Genomic DNA, 21367 nt, shown 5'->3' on the forward strand with positions numbered 1-21367 from the left:
CCCTGCTGAGCAGAGAGCCCGATGCGGGACTCGATCCCAGGACCCTGAGATCACGACCTGAGCCGAAGGCAGAGGATTTAACCACTGAGCCACCCAGGCGCCCCTCATCTTCATTTTTAAAGAAGGCATAAGGATGGTTTTATGATAGCAATATGCTCTGAGTTAAAAATGACGCTCAAGCACTTGTCTTAAAAATATGCATTTTTTCTGCTTTATAAAAGCAAAAAAACAACAACAAAAAACCTGTTCTGAGGAGCAAACATTCATAGTCTAGATGTACATAACTCTTCTACAGATTCCAAGGAAGTCACGGCCCTCAACCCCTGGGAGAACAGAGTGACGACAAACAATGAAGCATCCAATTCTGAAGAGCCAGGCATAACGCAGGTGTCCCCCGCGTGGTACATCCAGTCCAGACACATGCCAGCCCACTGGGTATGGAGGCACATACGCTGAAACTCAGTACTTCCCTGACCTGGGCACAGTGATTTTTGGCAAGAAGGTTATGCACTGCTTACTGATTTCTAAAACCTCAATCTTTGTTTTTTTCCCCCTTCTTAAAATGTTCTTTAAGCTTACAGAAAAGCTAATCATTGTTCACAACTGGGAGACTTTTTAAAAGTGCTGATTTGTTCCATCAACAGAGCAAATGGGGAGAGATGATTTTCCCAGGAGTTAAGGACATATGTAAACATGATTCAACGATGTCAACAGCTTTCAGTCCAAGAATGTCACCGAGAGGCATCAGCCTTCCATTAGAGCAAGTCAAGGTTTCTGACATTCCTTTTTCCGAACTTTTGACTTGGGTGCTGTGAAAAGAATAGAAAAGGAAAAGAGAAAATGAAGAGGTGGGCCCTTGTCGAGTCTCTTCACACTGATTTGTCTTCAGTGAGGTTACGTTCTGTACAACAGGGGAAAACTGACCATTTGGATTTTCCTGTTTGTAGAAGGTCTTTAACATTTCCACCGCTTCCTCAGCCCGATATCCGGGAATGCACTGATGAAATGAGAAAACTGAGAATGAATTTTGGCATATGAAAATGTGGCCTATATCCCATAAACACAGCAATGTATACATAATTACATAAACTTATTTCAGATAACATTAATATACTTTGGGGATAGCAGCAATGTGGGTAAGTAAGAACATTACCAAAAGAACAGATGTACGGACTCAACATCACTCCAATCAACTATTCTTTCTCAACCACGTACTAAATTATTAGCTGTGTGATCTTCCGTATGACAGTTAAACTCTCTGTGCCTCAGCTTTCTTGTGTGTAAAAGGTAGGTAATTATAGCACTTACCTCAGAGGGATTTCATGAAGATTAAATAAGATTACAAAAATAACACCTGTTACATACCTCGCATATCTTCAGTGTTTGTTAAGCATGAACTATTTTTCTCTACTCCTATTTACCAGTGGCCCATCTTGGGGTGGTGAGGTTGGCCCCCGGGAGGGGCTCTGTGTTTAGTGCAGAGCTGGCCTTCCTCTGCCCCCGCTCCTTGTGCTCCCTCTCTCTCAGATAAATAATCTTTTTTAAAGTGTTCAGTTTGATCTGTCTTTGGTATCTAACTAGAGAGGAGATCGATACGTGAAAGAATAAGAAACTGTGATAATGGTAAGGAGTGAAATTACATGAAATATTATAAGAAGACGAAATCTGAACTTGTCTTAAAGATAGCAAATATTTAAGATGTCTAGTGGCTCAGTCAGTTAAGCATCCGACTCTCGATTTAGGCACAGGTCATGATCTCAGGATCATGAGATCGAGCCTCTAGACGGGCTCCCCCCGAGGCACTGAGCATGCTTAAGATTCTCTCTCTCTCGGGGCGCCTGGGTGGCTCAGTTGGTTAAGCAACTGCCTTCGGCTCAGGTCATGATCCTGTAGTCCTGGGATCGAGTCCCACATCGGACTCCCTGCTCGGTGGGGAGTCTGCTTCTCCCGCTGATCTCTCTCTCCTTTCATGCTCTCTCTCTCTCTCTCTCTCTCTCTCTCTCAAATAAATAAATAAAATCATTTAAAAAAATTTAAAAAAAAAAAGATTCTCTCTCTCTCTCTCTCTCTATCCTTCTGCCATATCCCCCAACTCGCATGCAAGTGCACGTGTGCTCTCTAGAATAAATAAAAATTTAAAATTAAGAGAAAAACAAATATTTTAAGACACTGAGCAGAACAGTTCAGGGAAAGAGTAAGAATAAGCTTGGGCTGTGTGAGGAAACCAACTAATGGGGGGTGGGGGCCTATAGATAAAGAATTAGATAAAATGAGGTCAAAATATGCAGGGCTTTGAAGCTGTGTCACAGGAATTTGGACTTGATACATGGCATCCTTCTAAGGTGCATGAAATGATAAAATGGACAGAGATTCTGGGGAGGCACATCTGGAAGCAGCCACAGGAGGGGAGGCTGGTAATGAGCACCGACACAAGGGCCTGGCTGGTGTGGTCTATTGGTCAGAACGAACCTCCCTTTCTCTTGTGCCTTCAGTCAGCTCTTACCTGAGCCTCTATGGCCTACATAAACCTTCCCCGTTAAAAGAAATAACCTTTAAGAGTTCGATGTTTTTAGACTGCATATGTAAGTGAGATGATACTGTATTTGTCTTTCTCTGACTTACTTCACTCGGCATAGTACCCTCAAGGTCCATCCACACTGTCTCAAATGGCAGAATTTCCTTCTTTTTTACTGCTGAACACTCTATTGCATATATATAATGATATATATAGCTATAAAACACTTTCTTTATAGAAGCAGAGAGTAGAATGGTAGTTGCCAGGAGTGGAGGGGTGGGGGGTTGGAGGGAATGAAGAACATTGTATCCCAGGATACAAATTTTCAGTTCTAAGGTAAATTCTGAGGATCTAAGGTATAGCAGGGCGACTCTAGTTAACAATACTATATCGTGTTCTTGAAAACTGTTATGTTAAGAGTGTAGAGTTTAAATGTTCTCACCATAACAACAACAAAATGGTAATTATGTGAGGTGGATGTGTGTTAACTAGCTTTATTGTGGTAAATATTTCATAATCTATACATCTATCAAATCCTCACATTGTATACCTTAAACGTACACAGCGTTATATGTCAATTATAGCTCAGTAAAGCTTGGGGGGGATCCCAATAACCTCTCTTCCACCCTGCCCCTCAGGCAAACTGCTACCCTGCTGGTCCCTGAGAACATTCCAGACTCCTCGCTCTTGCTCGTGTGATTCTCACTTCCTCCTCAACCTCATCCTCACTGGCTTTGCTTCCAGATATCCCACAGGCCCCTACTGACCAAAACACTGGTTCCCTTTCCAACCTCCTCAACTCTCTGCAGCTGTGAAGACTACTGACCATTCTTGCTTCCTTTTAGAGCTCTCTCCTCCCTTGGCTTCTCAGTTCTCACAACCTTCTCAGATCATGCTAACCATGGTGGGTCAGTCCCCTTCTCCTCACACCACATTAAGCGTTCATGCTGCTCAGAGCGCCACCTCTCATGCTCTCATGAACACCAACTAACACAAAGCACTCTCCTCTCCTATGAAGTTAGACCAGTGTTCCTCCACCTTGGCTGCTCAGTGGAATCACCTGGGAACTCTGTGGGATTATGGCTGAACGCCTCTCTGTCAGAATCCCCCCCAGGTGGAAGATAAGATAGTGATGTGGAAACTTGGTTGGTCCCCGATAGCTGGTCCCCCTGCCGTCCCAGCCCAAGGCTGCCTGGGCGACCCCACCCCCTCACCCCCACAGTCCCGTTCGGAAAGGGTCTGGTGTGGTGAGCCCCTCTCCTGAGAAACAGGGAGAACACATAAAGGGGCCTGTCCCCTCACCCATCATCAATGAATGTTCATGGAAAACCTGCTTCTGGGTGAAGGGTTTCTCACGTAGCAGAGCAGCTCCCTCCCTGCAATCTAGTGAAAGTTAGCCCTGGACACAGAGTTTGTGAAAAATAAATAAAACTAAAAAAGAAAAAAAAATATTATATTCTCTTCTACCCTCTCACCTTCTTATCCAATTGGTCTGGGGTGGGGACCTCCCACAGCCACACCTAAAAGCTCTGTAATATGCAGTCTGGGATGAGACCCCTGAGTTATAGATGGAGAAGGAAACTGCATCACTCTGTGATACCAAGACAGTATTTTCAATTATTCATTATAACTACAAATTTGTGGCTTTAATAAAAAGCACACATTCTTATTAAAATAAATGTTTAAAAAATGGACCAGGTCTGTATTAGAAGGTAATCACCATCTTCTCGGAAAAGAATAATTCTATAGGTCTCCTCTATGAGCTTAATGCTGCTTAGAAGCATTAAATGACTCTATGACTCTGCAGTACAGAAACAGCATCCCACCTCCCACAAACTCTCCTACCCAACCCAGTCCAATAAAGGGAGAAAACACAGGATCCAGAAACCTAAGGTATGTTTTCTTTAGAATCTCAGACACTGGGGCACCTGGGTGGCTCAGTGGGTTAAGCCTCTGCCTTTGGCTCAGGTCATGGTCTTAGGGTCCTGGGATCGAGCCCCATATTGGGCTCTCTGCTCGGCAGGGAGCCCGCTTCCCTCTCTCTGCCTGCCTCTCTTCCTACTTGTGATCTCTCTCTCTCTCTGTGTCAAATAAATAAATAAAATCTTAATTTAAAAAAAAAAGAATCTCAGACACTTAAAAAAAAAAAAAAACTAATTTGGCATCGAACCTGGAGATATGGCTTCAAATCATGGTCATTCATTTCCCTGGAGCCACTTTGGCCAGATACACACACTACAAACAAACTTACTCTTCAGTTCAGCCAGATCCGCCCTGTGCAGAGATGCGTAGGCGAGGACTGTTTATGCACCAATGTCACTGAGGTGTTGGAGAGAAATTTTCTACCCGTGTCTGATATCTAAAGGCACATCCTCATTCTGCCCAGAAACTTTTAGAAATTCTTTACCTCTTTTTCATAAATGAAGTACAAAGTCAGCAGCAATTCACTTGCAAAGAGTTAGGTAATCAAAATTCAAGCTACTGATATAAGGGATTGGAAAAATAAAATCACTTTGCAGATTTTTTTAAATGGTCAAGCTGATTATATTGTTTACTCTCCATCATTTTATTACAATTTCTTTCCTGATGTGATGTTAAATGTCATCTATTCTAAAATGTACAGAAGTTGTTAGGAAAACTAATGTTCAGCTGGGAAGACTCAAAATAGAATGTTTTCCAAAACTTATTCTCAGTGGGATTCAGCCAAATTTAGCCCTTCATAGGTACTCAGTATTCTCCTAAGAATATCTGAGGGCTTTGAAGTTAACCACCCACCATGTCCAGCATTTATTAAATCCTTTTCTTTTTAAAACATTATATTTCAGGATTAACCTTGGAAAAAACAATCAAACCAGTTTGCAAAAAATGCTATGTGTCTGTAAGCCAAACTCTGAACTACCAATTCTTAATGCACATAGCCTCAAACATAAAAACTTTGGGACAGGTGGCAAGATTAAAGGGAAAATAAAATTTTTAAGAAAAGATGAAAGCAGGGGTGCCTGGGTGGCTCAGTTGGTTAAGCCTCTGCCTTTGGTTCAGGACATGATCCCAGGGTCCTGGGATAGAGCCCCGCATTGGGCTCCCTGCTCAGCGGAGAGCCTGATTCTCCCTCTCATACTCCCCTTGCTTGTGTTCCCTCTCTCATTGTCTCTCTCTGTCAAACAAATAAGTAAAATCTTTAAAAAAGAGAGAGAGACAGAGAGAAAGAGAAGATGAAAGCAATGTGGATACTAGGGTCTGGGGAAAATTTCAATATTAAAAAGACAGGGGGAACATAATGAAAATACAAGTATTCATTGCTAGACACAAAAATAGTACATAGCAACAGGGATGCCCGGGTGGCCCAGCTGGTTAAGTATGTGGCCCTCAGTTTTGGCTCCATTCATGATCTTAGGGTTTTGAGATTGAGCCCCATGTTGAGCTCTAGGCTCAGTGCAGAGTCTGCTTGTCCCTCTCCCTCTGCTCCTCCCCCACCCACACTCTCTCTCACTGTCTCTCTCATAAGTAAAATCTTTTTTAAAAATGTAAAAAAAAATAGTACATAGTGATAAAGCAAAAGGACTTTGAGCAAATATATTGTGTGTGCATCATAAATAGTATCTACTGTCACTGACAGAGGCCCAGCTTCACATAAGCATGGGGCAGCAGGGAGCTGGGGACACTCACCGAGGGAAAATGTCAACAGTGACAGCGTCTCCAAAACAGGCGCTGGTGAAACCATCAGGAGATACCTGAGAAGGCCATGGACTCTCCTTCTGGAGAGATTCTGCTAATTAAGAGAGGCAAGCACTCACCTGGAAATGATTACCTGTCTTCTACTGAGGCACAAATGAACTTGATGAGAAGTCCCAGAGTCTGTCTAGTCCCAGCATGGCTTTCTGGTGTACTGACCACACATGAACTATTCCCAAGCCCGTGAAGAGATCAAAGTCATTAGCAAGAAAGAGCATAAATGGGAGACATTACCTGAAATGGTCTCCCGGTATTTGGTAAATCAGCAGAGGCAATATTTAGGACAGAGCCACAACCACCAAACCGTTCGTTCTGACAGCCATACACAACCAGCGGGATTTATGAAAAAGAATTAAGGTCCTGAAAAGAGTATGCAGCTCAAGTGCATAGAGTGACAAAACCAGGCCACCCTGGACAGACAAGCTCAGGCTACTCTTAAAAACAGTTAAGTTTAGGCTTAATTTTAAAAATCATACAATCCCATTACACAAAAGAAGTTTTAAGGATTTAGAGATTAACATCTCACAATTGCAAATATTGAAGTTGAAAACCAAATACATAGTTGCTGAATGTTCATTGTTTGGTGTTCTCTCTTGTCTTTCCTAATTCACTTTCCTTGAGTCATTAGAGAATTGGAGTCAGAAAGGAAGCAGGAATTTAATCTGGGGATTTTCACCTTTTTAAAAATAGGATTGTCCCCTAACCTTTTGCCAAATAAAATATAACCCATGCCCCAATATAAAACAGACCAAAGTTGAGCCACCCTGTGAGGCAGGATGGGGAGAAAGTTCTAAGTTTACCAGAACCCCCTTCTTCACAAAGTAGAGACTATACATGTAATACTCAAAACCCTCTGTTATTTTTAAAGTGATAAAAATTTTTCACATATACATAGCAAAATAAGTACATAAAAAATGTGCAAGTATGAAATTGAGTTTTTGAACAAGTGAGTAATTTTTTAAAGATCTTAGAGACAAACTTGCTAACACTCGGTGTTTGTGTCACTTACTCTATGAAAGACACAATTCAAAGAGCTGTAACTTTCTTAGGGGCGTCTGGGTGGCTCAGTGGATTAAAGCCTCTGCCTTCTGCTCAGGACATGATCCCAGGGTCCTGGGATCAAGCCCCACATTGGGCTCTCTGCTTGGCAGGGAGCCTGCTTCCTCCTCTCTCTCTGCCTGCCTCTCTGCCTACTTGTCATTTCTGTCTGTCAAATAACTAAAATCTTTAAAAAATAATAATAATAAATTTAAAAAAAAGCTGTAACTTTCTCAATTTCCCATTTATTTACAATTATAATATCATCAGTGACTTGTTTTTTACCTTATGTTTACTTTTGACTTAAAATTTTTCACACAATTTAACAGGTATTCTTGGCAAAAATATATAAACAAAACACATACAAACAAAAACATATAAACAGAGAAAGAAAAATTTTAAATCACTTATTATTCAAAGGTACATATTCTTCAGACATTTTCTCTGCAGTTTTATAATCCACTTTAATTTTGTGACTTATCTTTACATAAGTTTGTTAGCTCTTAGTTTTTCTTCCTCTAGTTTATTTGGTTAATAGTTTTACATCTATTGATAAAAAATGAAGAAATCCTATGATTTAAAAATCCTTCCTAAAAATTTTTGGCCAAGGGGTACAATCTATTTTAACTTGCTTCATAAATCTGTTTTTGCATATGAGAAAAGCAGGTTATGTGTCTGGCCATTTTCAAGGTTACAGGAAGGGCACACGACATTTAACTCACGAAGTCAAAGGATACTCATCAGGCGGAGAGCAGCCGCGCACATAATACAGGGCTCCACGGTGACATACAGCACGGTGTGTTCAAATACTTCAGAAGGACTCTTGCCACTTCGATGACACCAGTCTAGGGCCTGGTCAATGGCCACCATTTCTGCATGTCGGGTAGCCTGGAGAAAGAGAGGCTTATTACATCAACATGTAAGTGTATTGTGCAAACATATGAAAACCAATACCAAAAAAATGGGCCTAATGCTTCTGCCAATGTTTTAATGAATAAACATTTGGGGATGCTCTTAATGCTTGGCAATGTGTCTCCCAGTTCAAGTGCCATAACCTCACCAACAAAAGACATCAAATAGGAGATAGCATGAGAATTATGCTGCATTTTTAGTTAACTACCTGTTAACTAAATGCTCTTTCAATTAAAATGACATAGAGAATATTAGTCTCAGGGAGGAAAAAAGGAATCTAGAGTTTGTGAATATTCGAGGGGAAGCCTGAAGTCTTCACAAGCATGTGGGCCATTCCAGACATTTCCAAGGCCGTCTCTCACTTGACTCTAGGCAAATCTGTAGGTAGTTAGTGGGATATCATCACTTACATTTTCTTTGGGATGAGATTTTTCACTCTGGCAGACTCTAGAGAAAAGCAGATTTGGTATCAGTCTCAGATACCTCCTGAGTGGCACAGATTATAGGAGAAATCACACAGTGTGTGGAAATAACCATAGTTGAGTCTGAATCCTGACTGTGACATCGCTTATTATGTGGCCTTGGGCAGGTTACACAACTTCTCGAAGCCTTGGTTCCCCCGTATGTAAAACAGGATTCACTGGCATCTATACCTCATAAAACACTGAATTACAAGAAGCATATGCTCCTTGCAGTCCACGTGCTCTGCCATGCAAGAATTATTAATGATATTCAGGATAATCACATTTATCAATAAGCTTACGCTAATTGTTAATTATGTACAAGCCATCGTGCTAAATCCTGCATGAGGTTACAAAGTCTGTCCTCAGCAAGTACAGTATCTGGTTGGGGCAAACAGGAAGTGCTCATGAACCTGTGGTGTGGAGTAGGGTGTGAGAGATGCTGGCACAGTGGCACGAGGTGTCACAGAAGCTACAGGCAGGTGGAAGCAAGGCTGGTCCTGAGTTACAATCTCAGAGCTGGAAGGGACTTTAGAGAATAGATTCCCAAAGCTGCCTGCATAGCAGAAGTAACTGAGGAGCTTAAAAAAAAAAGTTTCCCCAATTCAGGGGCTTTTTAACAATCAGCCTCAGAATTACTGAGTCAAATCTGCCCAGAATTCTCAATAAGTAACTATTTATCTGAATCCCTGCAACCAACCTCTCTTTTTTAGAAAATCCAGAGTGATGTAGTGTCCTGGAAACAAGTAAAGAAAGTGTTAGGTTTTTTGTTTGTTTGTTTTTTGTTTTTTTTTTTTAAGATTTTATTTATTTATTTGACAGACAGACAGAGATCACAAGTAGGCAGAGAGGCAGGCAGAGAGAGAGGGGGAAGCAGGCTCCCTGCTGAGCAGAGAGCCAATGCAGGGCTCGATCCCAGGACCCTGAGATCATGACCTGAGCCGAAGGCAGAGGCTTTAACCCACTGAGCCAGGCACCCCTGGGCTTTTTTTTTTTTTTCTTTTTTTTAAGATTTATTTATTTATCAGAGAGAAAGACAGAGAGAGAGAGAGAGGAGGGGGAGGGGCAAATAGAGAGGGAGTGGACTCCATGCTGAGCATGGAGCCCGCCTTGGGGCTCGATCCCCAGGACCCTGAGATCATGACCTGAGCCGAAATCAAGAGTTGGCTGCTTAACCGACTGAGCAACCCTGGCGCCCCTCCACCCCTCCAGAAGCTAATTTAGGACATGTTAAAAACACACAGCGGGAGAGGTGATGGTAGTATCAGAGCCAAAAGCAGGACTCAGGTTTCCTCATTTGGGGTCAAGAGTCTTTGTATAGTATTTTATAGGGCAATCTTCTATCAGGTACAGAAACCAAAATAAATGCAGGTTAATTTCAAGATACAGAAGAAACCCAGGTCACTGGGGGGTTAGATGGACATCGGGGCATTCAAAGTTCTGATATTAAAGATATTATCCCAAACCACAAAATACACAAAACAGGGAGAGAGGGCAATTACTTAAAATACAGAATTCTACTCCCCGACAAGTATCTGTGTATTTACTAATTGCTACATCATGCTTATTACTTACCTCACAAATGTTTTGATATCCAAATAATAATTGCTCTGTGAATCTGGGTTCCTACTTTGCATGTGTTTTCTTTTTGACAGATGTGATGGATAAATATTAAATACCCCATAGCACCAGTACCAGCCCCAGCCTGTTCTCTGGTTCCCAGGACTGAACGATAAGATCAAAGTCTGTGTGAGCAGTGTTATGGTTATAAGCTGTGAGTCCACCTAGTATTTCTGATAATCCTAAAACTGGAATTCATTTATACTTACTGTGACACACTGTTGTGATAGAAGAAGCGTTGCCTTAATTCACGAACTTCTCAACCTAACCACAATAACATAAAGGCACACAAACTATTAATGTGTAATATCAGGATGCCTGGGTTAAGCATCCAACTCTTGTTTTCAGCTCAGGTCATGATCTTGGGGTCATAAGATCGAGCATTGGGTGTGGAGCCTGCTTAAGATTCTCTCTCTCCCTCTCCCCACCACACTCATGCATGTGTGCCCTCTCTCTCTAAAAAAATAAATAAAAATTTTAAAAAATAATAAAGTGTATACCACACGTAGGTATAGAGACAGCAGGTAGTAGAGACTTTATTCCATTGAATTATCTAGTAAACGAACAGTTTCCTCTACACAATCCTTTAATACCTCTAAAGGTATAAACTGAAGGTGATTTTTTAATTTACTGGAAGGAAAACATTATTTAAAGGTACTACATAATGTGATATGAGTTAAATTGATGAGTTTTGTAAAGTGGAATTTTTCTGTATTAGATTTGCTTAAGATGGAGATTAGATAGATTCATTTCTTCAGTACTGACACTCCAAAGTAATAAAATTCTTTCTTGAGTTTCACTCAATGCTAAAGTAAAACTCCATGAAATAGAAAATTAGCCCCAAAGATTGTATTGTTTCATTAAACGTTTTGTATTTTCCAAATTTTAAAAAACCAACATGGATCACTTTTATAATCAGAGAGGAAGGCATTCAAAAAAAGAAAAGTTAAGGGAAACTACTCTTCCATTCATACCTACAGGTCTTGACACAGACCCACCTTCTTGCCAACTGTGATGAAGTGCAGTGCACTCCTACCCTTACTGTTGTATGTCTGCAATTAAACTATTCAACCGACATACATTTTTGGTTTGATTAACTTCGTTTCGTCCCTTCCCCACAACTTCATTGTTGTAGACCATAAGGCAGCCAACAGGAACTTCAATATTTTCTAGGGCTTCCTTGGCCTAAAAGACAAAGTAGAAAATTTAAGAAGTAATGTTCAATACTTGAAAAGACTACACATATCCTAAGCACACATGTATAAACACCAGAACAAAGAAATACAGCTGAGCTTTCCCTTCCCTCACATACAGTTCAGTATTTAGTGCCTCTGTTCTGTTCTATCTGTATTAAGGGAGACTCGGGAACAAACCCCCCTCACTGGTTCCAAGCCCCTGGTTCTTTTTCTTCTCACTGGAAGCAGAAGTGAGCAAAAGGCTGCTGCTATTGCCTCTTCCTACAGTGGCAGGGCCTGTGCAGCTTTTCGGAGATCACATACATATTTGCAAAGGAAAAGAATATATAAATACTTTTATATATAAATATAAAAGAATGTATAAGAGAAATGTATAAAACTCTTATATATATATAAAAGAATGTATAAATATTTTACTGAAGTCCTCTCCTTGTTGAAATTCTACTTGCTTCATTTTTTTGTTTCACTAAATATTATAGAAGATACCCTCTCGAGTTCCAACAGCATGAAGGTAACCAGCCTGGACGTCTCTCTGTGCTATTTCTGCTTTGACACAAGAAAAGCTTTGGAGCGCTCTATGCTAAAATGGCACAACCACTTTGGAGAACACTTGGGAAATTTTTCTAAAAAGTAAATATACATGTAGCCTATGAACAAATTCTAATCCTAAGTATTTATTAAGAGAAGGGAATACATGGCCACAAAAAAAAAAAAAAATCTTGTAAAAGAATGTTCATAATAGCTTGATTCATAATAGCCCAAATCTATGAATGGCACAGGTGTGTGCCAACAAGAGAACGGGGAAACAAACTGCGGCACAGTGGCACGATGGACTGCTAGTGAGCGATGGAAAGCAACAAGCTCGAGATACGCACAACAACACGGGTGAGTGTCAGACACGCTGAGTGCAAGAAGTCAAACACAAAAGCATACAAACTGTATGGCTCCCTTCAGGTTTAGTACTAGAACAGACAAAACTAAACACAATGATAGCAATTTCTTCCTGGAAAGGCATCTATAGACTGATTGGAAAGGGACACAAGGAACTTTTCCAGGGTGGTCAAAACTCTATCTTGTAAAGGGGGTGGGTTACACAGATGTTTGCATCAGTCTAAACTGAATGGACAACAAATCTAAGACCCGTGTATTTCATTGGCTGTAAAGAACATCTCGACTGAAAAATATCCATTAGAAAAGTAAGCTTAAGGATATGTCCACCACCCGCATCCTGGAAAGGGCAAACCACTGGTTATATTTGCAAAGTCTCCTCCATCAGAGGCTGTCCATTTTTCTCCTGACTTTGTTGCTGACTGAACCACAGCAGTTGAGGCCCAAGATAGTTAAAGAGTACTTCTTTGGGCAGAGGGCAAAAGCAAGCAGGTTATATCTGCATACTCCTTGATCCTGTTGCTGAGAGCGAACAAAGGAAGAACACAACCCTGGAACTAGTGTGTAATCATTTCCAACTCACTGTAGTCAAGAAACTCCAAGTATAGCTGTTTTTAGAAAGGCACAGCATTTCTTATTTTGACAGACCTGAAGACACTTTGGAAAACCAGATTACCAATTAAGTGTTGGTATTCACATACAGCCTAAGGCATATACAGTATAAGGTTGAAGATATTGCTTAAGACTGCATATTGTACCTCTTGCACTAGCCCCAATTCCCAGCTATGTTTTATTTAGAGTAGCAATAATTTTCTATCACCATGCTAACATGGGTTACTTAGCCACTTTAACCAGGCTCTTAACTGACACTTAACTTGTCCTAGGGCCAATAAAGGTGAAAGGAGAGGCACACAGCACAGAGATAGCAAACTGTATCTCTCCTTCCTCCTCCAGAGTGGTAGGACAGAGCTAGGGCCTACAGAGATGTAGGGAGAGAGTAGCTGAAGCAGTAAGACTGCATTCTTCTGAACTGGGTCATGAACCACCCACAGGCTAGCTCTGTTCAGTTCTGTAACAATGGCTAAAGCATGCCAGGTTATGCAAAACTCGAAAGTCTGAAGAGTTCCAAGGTTTGGTGAATATATACAAATAATAAATAAATACACAAATAAATAAATACACAAATGCACCATTGGCTACTAGAGAAAGGAAAGCCAGGAGGACGACTGACAGCTAGCGAGGATGGTGATGCTGAGTACCCACATAGTTAAGGCAATCAGCACACGAAAAATGTTATTTAAAATTAGATTGGGAGTACACAGAACCCTACGCACACACAAAAGAGAAATCATTTACTAGTCCAACAAATATTTATTGAATATCTTGAGACAGGAAAATTATCCTGGGTTATTCGGGTGGCCCTAAATGCAATCACAAGTCTCCTAATAAGAGAGGCAGAGAAAGAGATTTGAAGACGTTATACCGTTGGCTTTGAAGATAGAGGAAGGAGCCATGAGTCAAGCAAAAAAGCCATGAGTCAAGTAAAGAATGTTGCTCCAGAAGCTGGAAAAGTTGAGGAAACATATTCACCTCTAGAACCTTCAGAGGGCATAGCTTTGCTGGCACACTGGGTTTGGCTCAATGAAATGAATTTCAAAAACTTGGCAGCTAGAGCTGTAAGAGAATAAACTTGTGTCGTTTTAAGCCCCCTAGTTTGTAGTGATTTGTTACAGAAGCCACAGGAAACTAATACACTGTTACGAAAAAGAAAGCACAAGCTAAAACTGAAAGAAAGTATTTGCAAACTGCATATCCCACGAAGGTCTACTATCAAGACTATACAAAGAACTCTAAATTCAACAACAAAAAAATCCAAAAACAATCCGACTAGAAAATGGGCAAAGGACATTAAAAGGCACTTCACCAAAGAGGGCATAGAGATGGCAAATAAGCATATGTAAGGATACTCATAGCATTAGCTATTAGGGAAATGCAAATTATAACCACAATGAGTTACCACTACACACCATCAGTGGCTAAAATAAAAAGTAAAAACACCAAACGCTGGTGAGGCTGAAGAAAAATGGGGTCACTTACTTATACACTGCTGGTAGGACTACAAAATGGTACAGTCATTCTGGAAACCAGTTTGGTAGCTTCTTAAAAAGCAACACATGCAGTTAACATATGACCCAGCAATTGCACTCTCAGGCATTATCCCAAGGAACCGAAAGCTTATGCTCATACAGTACATAAATTGATATAGAGACACAAATGTTTGTAGGTATTTTATTCATAATAGGCAAAAACTGGAAATGATCCAAATGTCCTTCAGAGGATGAATAGTTGAACTATGGTACGTCCATCCCATAGAATACTACACAGCAACAAAAGGAACAGACTACTGATTCACTCAACATTTGGATGGGCCTCAAGGAAATCATGCTGAATGAAAAGAACCAACCCCTCCCAGAAGATTCTATATTCACATATATAACATTCCTGAATGCAAAATTACAGCTACGAAGAATGGATTAGTGCCTGCCAGGGCTTAAAGGCTTGAGAGAGAATAGTAGCTATGAAGGGTAGCACGAAGAAGCCTTGTGGTAACTGAGCAGTTCCGGTGGTGGGTCAACAAAACCAACCATGACAAAATTGCACAGAACTCCACACACGTGTGCATACAAAGCCAGTTCAATCTGAATAAGCTCTACGGATTGCAGCAATGTGCTTCTCCTGGTTGATCATTGCACGGCAGGTACCTAAGATGTTAACACAGAGGAAAGCTGGGTGAAGGGTACATGAGCTTTCCCTATATACTTTTTTTTTTTTTTGCAACTTCTGTGAATCTATAATTATTTCAAAAGGAAAAGTTTAAAAAATAATAGTAAAAGTAGAGTAAACGAGAAATATCTTGCAATGGAGGTTAAGAAGAAATGCCTAGGAAGGTAGGAGGAAAATCAAGAGTGTCAGAGCAACTGGGTGGCTCTGCTCAGGAGGGAGTCTGCTTCTCCCTCTCCCACTGCCGCTCCCCCTGCTTGTGCAATCTCTCTAAAATAAATAAATAAAATATTTAAAGAGAGAGAGAGAAAGAAAGGAAGAGAAAGAAAGAAAGAAAGAAAGAAAGGAAGAGAAAGAAAAAGAAAGAAAGAAAGAAAGAAAGAAAGAAAGAAAGAAAGAAAGAAAGAAAGAAAGAAAGAAAGAAAAGAAAGAAAAGGTGTCTGCTGTTAGGGAAGATGGGGGGGGGAGCCGCGGGGACGGGGGAGGGACACAGACCAAGAAAAAAGGGTCGGTGACACAGATGCAATTTTAGTGGAAGGTGAAAATGAAAACCAGTGGCTTGAAGAGTGACCTATCTACAGGTTAAAATTTCTAGCTTCTACCTATTACCATAGACTATTATGTCTACATAACAATTGTTCTAATTCTGAGCTTGCAAATTATAAGAGCTTACAACTATAGAAAAATTTACTTTGATGGGGCGCCTGGGTGGCTCAGTGGGTTAAAGCCTCTGCCTGCCTTCAGCTCAGGTCATGATCCCAGGGTCCTGGGATGGAGACCCACATAGTGCTCTCTGCTCAGCAGGAAGCCTGTTTCCTCCTCTCTCTCTCTGCCTGCCTTTCTGCCTACTTGTGATCTCTGTCTGTCAAATAAATAAATAAATAAAATCTTTAAAAAAAAAAAAAGAAAAGAAAAGAAAAATTTACTTTGACCCAGGACTATTTTAAGCATTTTATCATTATTATTGCATTTCACTTACAACCCTATGAGATCGATTCAGTGAGCTTCCCCAGCTTACAGATGAGTAAATGGAGACATGGGGGTGTTAGGGGATTTGCTCCTGTTCAGAGGACAAGGCCAAAATCCAGGCAATCTGTTTCAGGCATTCATTTCTTCAACAAATATTTATGGAACACCTACAAGGTGCAGGTTCCTGGCCACCCGGCCTCAAATTTCTACTCTAGTCACCGCTGACCAGCTACTTTGTCACTTTTGGGATTCAAAAGAGGCCTAGTTCAAGGAACAAAAGGAGAGTGAGACCTAGAAAGTTGAAGGCTAAAAAACTGCAAGAAACAAATGAGGGGGCCACGTGACACAGATTTTCTATAAAACTATCTCCTGAAGAGGTAATTCTATGTGTGGCTGTGTAGCTATCTCAAGCATGTAGAAGGGAATTCAAGGCCCAATGGGGAAGGAGTGGCAGAGGACAGGGAGAACCTGTGGAGCCCACTGTCTTTCAAGCCCTGACTTAGGTCACCTGGAAAAAAGCCCAGCAGCCTCCTGCTCCACCCAGGCCCCCAGGTGACTGGACGTGTGCCTTTCATACTTTCTTTCTGATTCTCTCTTTTTCCTTCCAGCAAATGTAGCTCCTTTATTCCACGTCCCTTCTTCTCTTCCACTGTCCTCCTATTTGCTTAGAGTAACTAGTTTTTTGTGAAAAGCCTTCAACTGGTGTCCAAATGAGAGAGAAAACATGAGCGGTGGGGCAAATCAGGTTATTAATGAGGAACTAACCCAGCCCACCATGCTGAGGGTGAGTGGTTGAGCAGCTGGGAATGGTGGGTTAGAGAGAAGGTGGTGAGAACAACCCTAAAACCCCACGAAAATGGGTTTAGGTGAAATGCTGTTCAATAAAATACATATTTGTTTTGCTGTCAAGTTCAAAATAGAATTAAACTAATTAAATAATTTACATAGTTTTCAATCCATCTCCTCTCATACTTTCCAACTCTCCCACCAACTTTCAGTCAAGTCTGATCATTTCTTTGTGAATTTGCGTTGTTACTTTGTACCTTGTCCTTTTAACATGCAGAAGTTTTTAATATTTATGTAATTAAAACCCATCTATCTTTCTCTTCTGTTTTCTGCCTTTGATGGTATAAAGAACCCATCTCTATTCCACTAACATCTACTTACCACGGGCTCCTTTCTGGTTTTCTTCTTATGCTATCTTCTTTATTAGATTTTTACTAAAAAAGCATAGTGAAAAATTTCTTTAAAATTACCCATATCTTAAAAAAAAAAAGACCCATATCTTTACCATGTTAACTAATTATTTGTGTGTGTGTTCTCCTCTAGTCTTTGTTTATTTGATAAAGAAAAAAAAAACAGCTTTTATTTATTGAGCATAATGTGTCAGGGACTTTACAAACATTATCTCTTTTAATCTAGACAACCCTGTGACATAGATATTATATACCCATTTTACAGAAGGGGCCTCTGTGGCTGAAAGGTTAAGAACCTGTCAAGGTTAGCTGGCTGTCAGTAGCCATTCTAGGGTTTGAACATAGGCCTAACCTCTAAATGTATATGTATAGTATAAAATAATTTGTATTCTGCTTGCTTAATGTTGAAAATCATATGTAGCTGTGATAGTTAATGTCATGTTTGTACCTAATAGCCATAACCGTTTTGATAAAAGCACATTATTCAACACAGTAATATACCATAATTTAACCATTTGCCTTCATCGGAAGTTTGAAATGCTTCCTAGTTTTCCCTGTTACATGAAACACTGAAATGACAATGATTACTTTTATCTTTCTAAACTATTTCCTTAAGCTAAATGCCACATATTTATCTTACTAAGTCAAATGATATGAACATTTTTTTTTTGAGGCTGTTAATCATATTATGCCAGGTTGCCTTCCAAAAATGTTATATCTGTTGAACTATTAGGGTTGTATGGCTTTTTGCTCAGACTCACTTACTTTAGACAACATTTTAAAAAAATAGATTTTAAGCTTTCTCAAAAACTGTTTTCCTTTCTTTTATAATTCAGGCTTATGTCTGTAGATTAAAATCATAGACTAGGATAGAAGTTTTCTAGCACAACCCCTTTATTTTAAACAGTAAGACCCAGAAATTATATGACTTGGCTGGTCCAATCAGAGCCAGACATTCTACTTATCCGTATCGGCCATTTACATATGTCTACTCTGCACAAATGCTATGAAGATGCTAGTATCCTCCCTACTACATGTACCCTGCATATTTCCCTGTCAAATTCCTCAGATGTGAGCACATTTGGCTCTGTCTATGCTTCTTGTCGAATCTTAAACTCTTCTCAGAAGTACATAGTAAACCTTGAATTACTTCAACAATCTTTGAAGTAGTTCAAGCTTTGAAGTTTCTGTAGTGGGGAGGGAGAGACTAAACAAAGCACAAGATTTATGACAACCACTTTTCCCCTTCTTTAAGACCTAGAAGAACATGTATAGGCCAAAACCAAAATACAAGAGCTAAGTTAAGGTCCTTCTTGACCTTATGTAGGTATAGGAAAACTAGGTAATCACATCCCCTAGGTTTTTATAATCCAATTAAGAGGGGCTCCTGGGCGACTCAGTTGGTTAAGCATCTGCCTTCCACTCAGGTCCAGATCCTGGGAGTCCTGGGATCGAGCCCCACATAGGGCTCTCTGCTCAGCGGTTAGCCTGCTTCTCCCTCTCCTCCTCACCCTGCCTTTGCTCTCTCTCTGTCAAATAAATAAATAAAATCCTAAAAAATATATAATCCAATTAAGAGACAAAAATGTCAAAGCCAGAGAGATCTGAGAAACTATGTGGAGTACAACCATCTCATATTACAGGGTAGGAAGGGAAGGGGGTAGGAGATGACTTGTGCAAGGTCACAGCAAAAAGTAGTAAAAGTACTTAAGTATTAAGTCCAGAAGTCTAGAGAAGAGTGCAGAGATAGATAGAGGAAATATTCCAATATATTATGACCAAAAGACACTTCAAGGAAAATAAAGACCCAAAATGTGAAAGGATAGAAAAAAAAAAAATCCCAGCTCTGCTACATGAGCAGGAAAACCCAATGACTGATACAGTTATCTGTTTTCAAAAACACTATTAAGTTCTCCATGGTAGCATCTCTGAAAATTTCACCTAAGCAGCCTCCGCAAATAAATACTCTGAGGAGAGAGCTCCTGAAGCAAATGAAAATAAACAGAAGGGCTCATAAATTCTGACTTCTCAGCATTCAGGCATCATCTGCCCTCTGGAACTCTCGTCCATGGAAGGACACGAATGCAGCTTACTCTAGGGAATTTTAGCCTTTTTGTGTATAATTTATCATCTTCACTATTTAGGAAGAAGCTGCCCGGCATACGCATTATTGAAATGATTTGGAGAAGGGAGAGTGAGATGTTGATATCACGTGCAAACTCCTTGTCTCCAATGTAGAGGATTTAATAACATAAAAGAGGTTCAGGACAAACAAATCCATATGACAAGTTACAAATTAATTTTTAAATGTATATGTGAACAGTAAAGTTTTGGAACGCTACATATCTTGTAAGTTTATTGGAGGAAATAAATTATGAAGTGAGCTCAAAGAATGGGTCATAAAATCAAGTTAGTGGGTCAGGACCAGCATTTTTTTTTTTTTCAAAAATGGACGAAAGAGCGTTCTGCGCTGGGGCGGTGGCGGGGGCGGGGGCGGCAGGCGCGCTCTGGACCTGCAGGGCGATGCTGGCCAATTCGTGGACCTGGCTGGACCTGCCGCGGAATCGCTCTGCCAGCAACCGCACCATCCGCACCACGGCTCACGGTCCACTCAGACGAACGTGGTTGAGTGACCAGACAACAGGCAGATTCAACTACCAGTTTACACTACGCTATCTGAGGGGCCACTACCAGGATGGGTGAGTCAGACGACTCCATTCTCCGACTGGCCAAGGCCAACAGCATCGTTCTAAAAAACTTCTGACTGAAGAGGATCACGGATGTGGAATATTTGTCAGAAATACAAGCACACCCCTCCCCCACTCAAAAAGTACCAGGAAACCTGTACAAAGGAAGGTTAAGTACTGTTCTGTGAAACTTTTGTTTCGGTGATAGCTACGTGTGTTATTCACTGGGTTGTAATATAAAATGGTCTTTTTTTACTCTGGATCGTTTTCAAAAAAGTATGAGAAACACGTTTAAAGGGACATTCTGTAAGTAGCAGAAACAAATGGATAGACGCTGTCATGCATCCGGGCTTAGAGAAAAACCTTTGGCTGTAATAGCGAATGAATGCCGGGGAAACAGTATGAACGCAGAACAGAGAGGAATATACCAAAATCAGTCTCAGGGCTGAATTCCCAATGCCAAGCATGGTGAACTCCATAAACATCTGCAGAGTGAATGAATACATAATTATGCAATCAATTAACTACTGGAGACCAGAGGCCACTAGGAAAATACAATCAGAACCATGTATGAAAAAAGATTTCCTTTACAGCAGCTTTAGAAAAATGTGAAACGGAAGGACATTTTACATACGTATGCCAAACACACTCTTCTCCCCCATGAAAGGGCTCACTGGCACACAGAAGTATGGGGAAGGCTTGGATTGTACACAAATCAGATCAGAGCCCTAATTAACCAGCCGTCCTGGAGGGAACGAAGGAAGGAAGTGAAAAGGCCAGAGGGCAGGAGGACAGATGAATGACTGGTAGGATCTGGCTGTGCAGGGATTTGTTTTTATCCTCATCTATCAGCGTCCTTTCTCCTACTGGAGAGGTTCAAGAGGTCATAAATACGGGAGAATGTGACTTTCCGGATTTGCGAGGGTGTCTGGGGGAAAGAAGGGGACTCAGCACGTTCCGTGCCAGCAGCAGCTGAATGAGGATGTTTGGCTCAGACATGCCAGTGAAAAAAAAGAAATGATTTCTCTATTTCCTCTCTGTGAGACTAAAGCACTGTGAGACTAAAGACAATTTCAGGGCAGCAAAGCCAGCTGTCCACCCAGAAAACGTGACCGCCATCCAGATTCCGGTGGCGAGAAAGCACACCCCGGGCGTCTGCTCAAATGCTCGGGTCACGAAGGGGGCTAATGAAACTTCCCACCCACGGCGTCCACCTCCTGCACCCCTCACCATCTGCATCGCATCCTCCATCCACTTTTCGGTCTCCTCCGCGGTCACAGAGCACACGCCGCCGCCAGGAGCCGGCGTGGCTGCCGCTTTCGCCTCCATGCTGCACCGGGGCCGCGGTGCTCGGCGCCAGAGGCTGGGGCCG

At 41.0% G+C, this 21367-nt stretch overlaps 1 protein-coding gene across 1 annotated transcript; it reads right to left on the minus strand.

Annotated features, from left to right (window-relative positions):
- Positions 1 to 203: 203 nt before the first annotated feature.
- LOC111147867 (adenosine deaminase, tRNA specific 2) lies at positions 204 to 21324 on the minus strand. Its single transcript, XM_022504132.1, has 6 exons — positions 21226 to 21324; positions 11359 to 11463; positions 8023 to 8173; positions 6482 to 6588; positions 925 to 997; positions 204 to 809 (listed from the first exon to the last, which is right to left on the minus strand). Exons 1-6 carry the CDS (start codon positions 21322 to 21324, stop codon positions 766 to 768), a joined length of 579 nt encoding a protein of 192 aa, XP_022359840.1. The 3' UTR covers positions 204 to 765.
- Positions 21325 to 21367: the final 43 nt, after the last annotated feature.

This window comes from Enhydra lutris, unplaced genomic scaffold (assembly GCF_002288905.1).
Source record: "Enhydra lutris kenyoni isolate GAN:26980312 unplaced genomic scaffold, ASM228890v2 scaffoldscaffold17, whole genome shotgun sequence".
Classification (NCBI taxonomy): Eukaryota; Metazoa; Chordata; class Mammalia; order Carnivora; family Mustelidae; genus Enhydra; species Enhydra lutris.

Bases quoted from the DNA above. Each gene is read 5' to 3' on its own strand.
- LOC111147867 (XM_022504132.1), bottom strand. From the start codon at position 21,324: ATGGAGGCGAAAGCGGCAGCCACGCCGGCTCCTGGCGGCGGCGTGTGC. The intron at 8,174-11,358 runs GTATGTCGGTTG...CTCTTTCTCCAG, and splicing joins AAGTTAATCAAACCAAAAAT to GCTACCCGACATGCAGAAAT. The intron at 810-924 runs GTCAGTTTTCCC...TTCTTTTCACAG, and splicing joins CAAACAGGAAAATCCAAATG to CACCCAAGTCAAAAGTTCGG.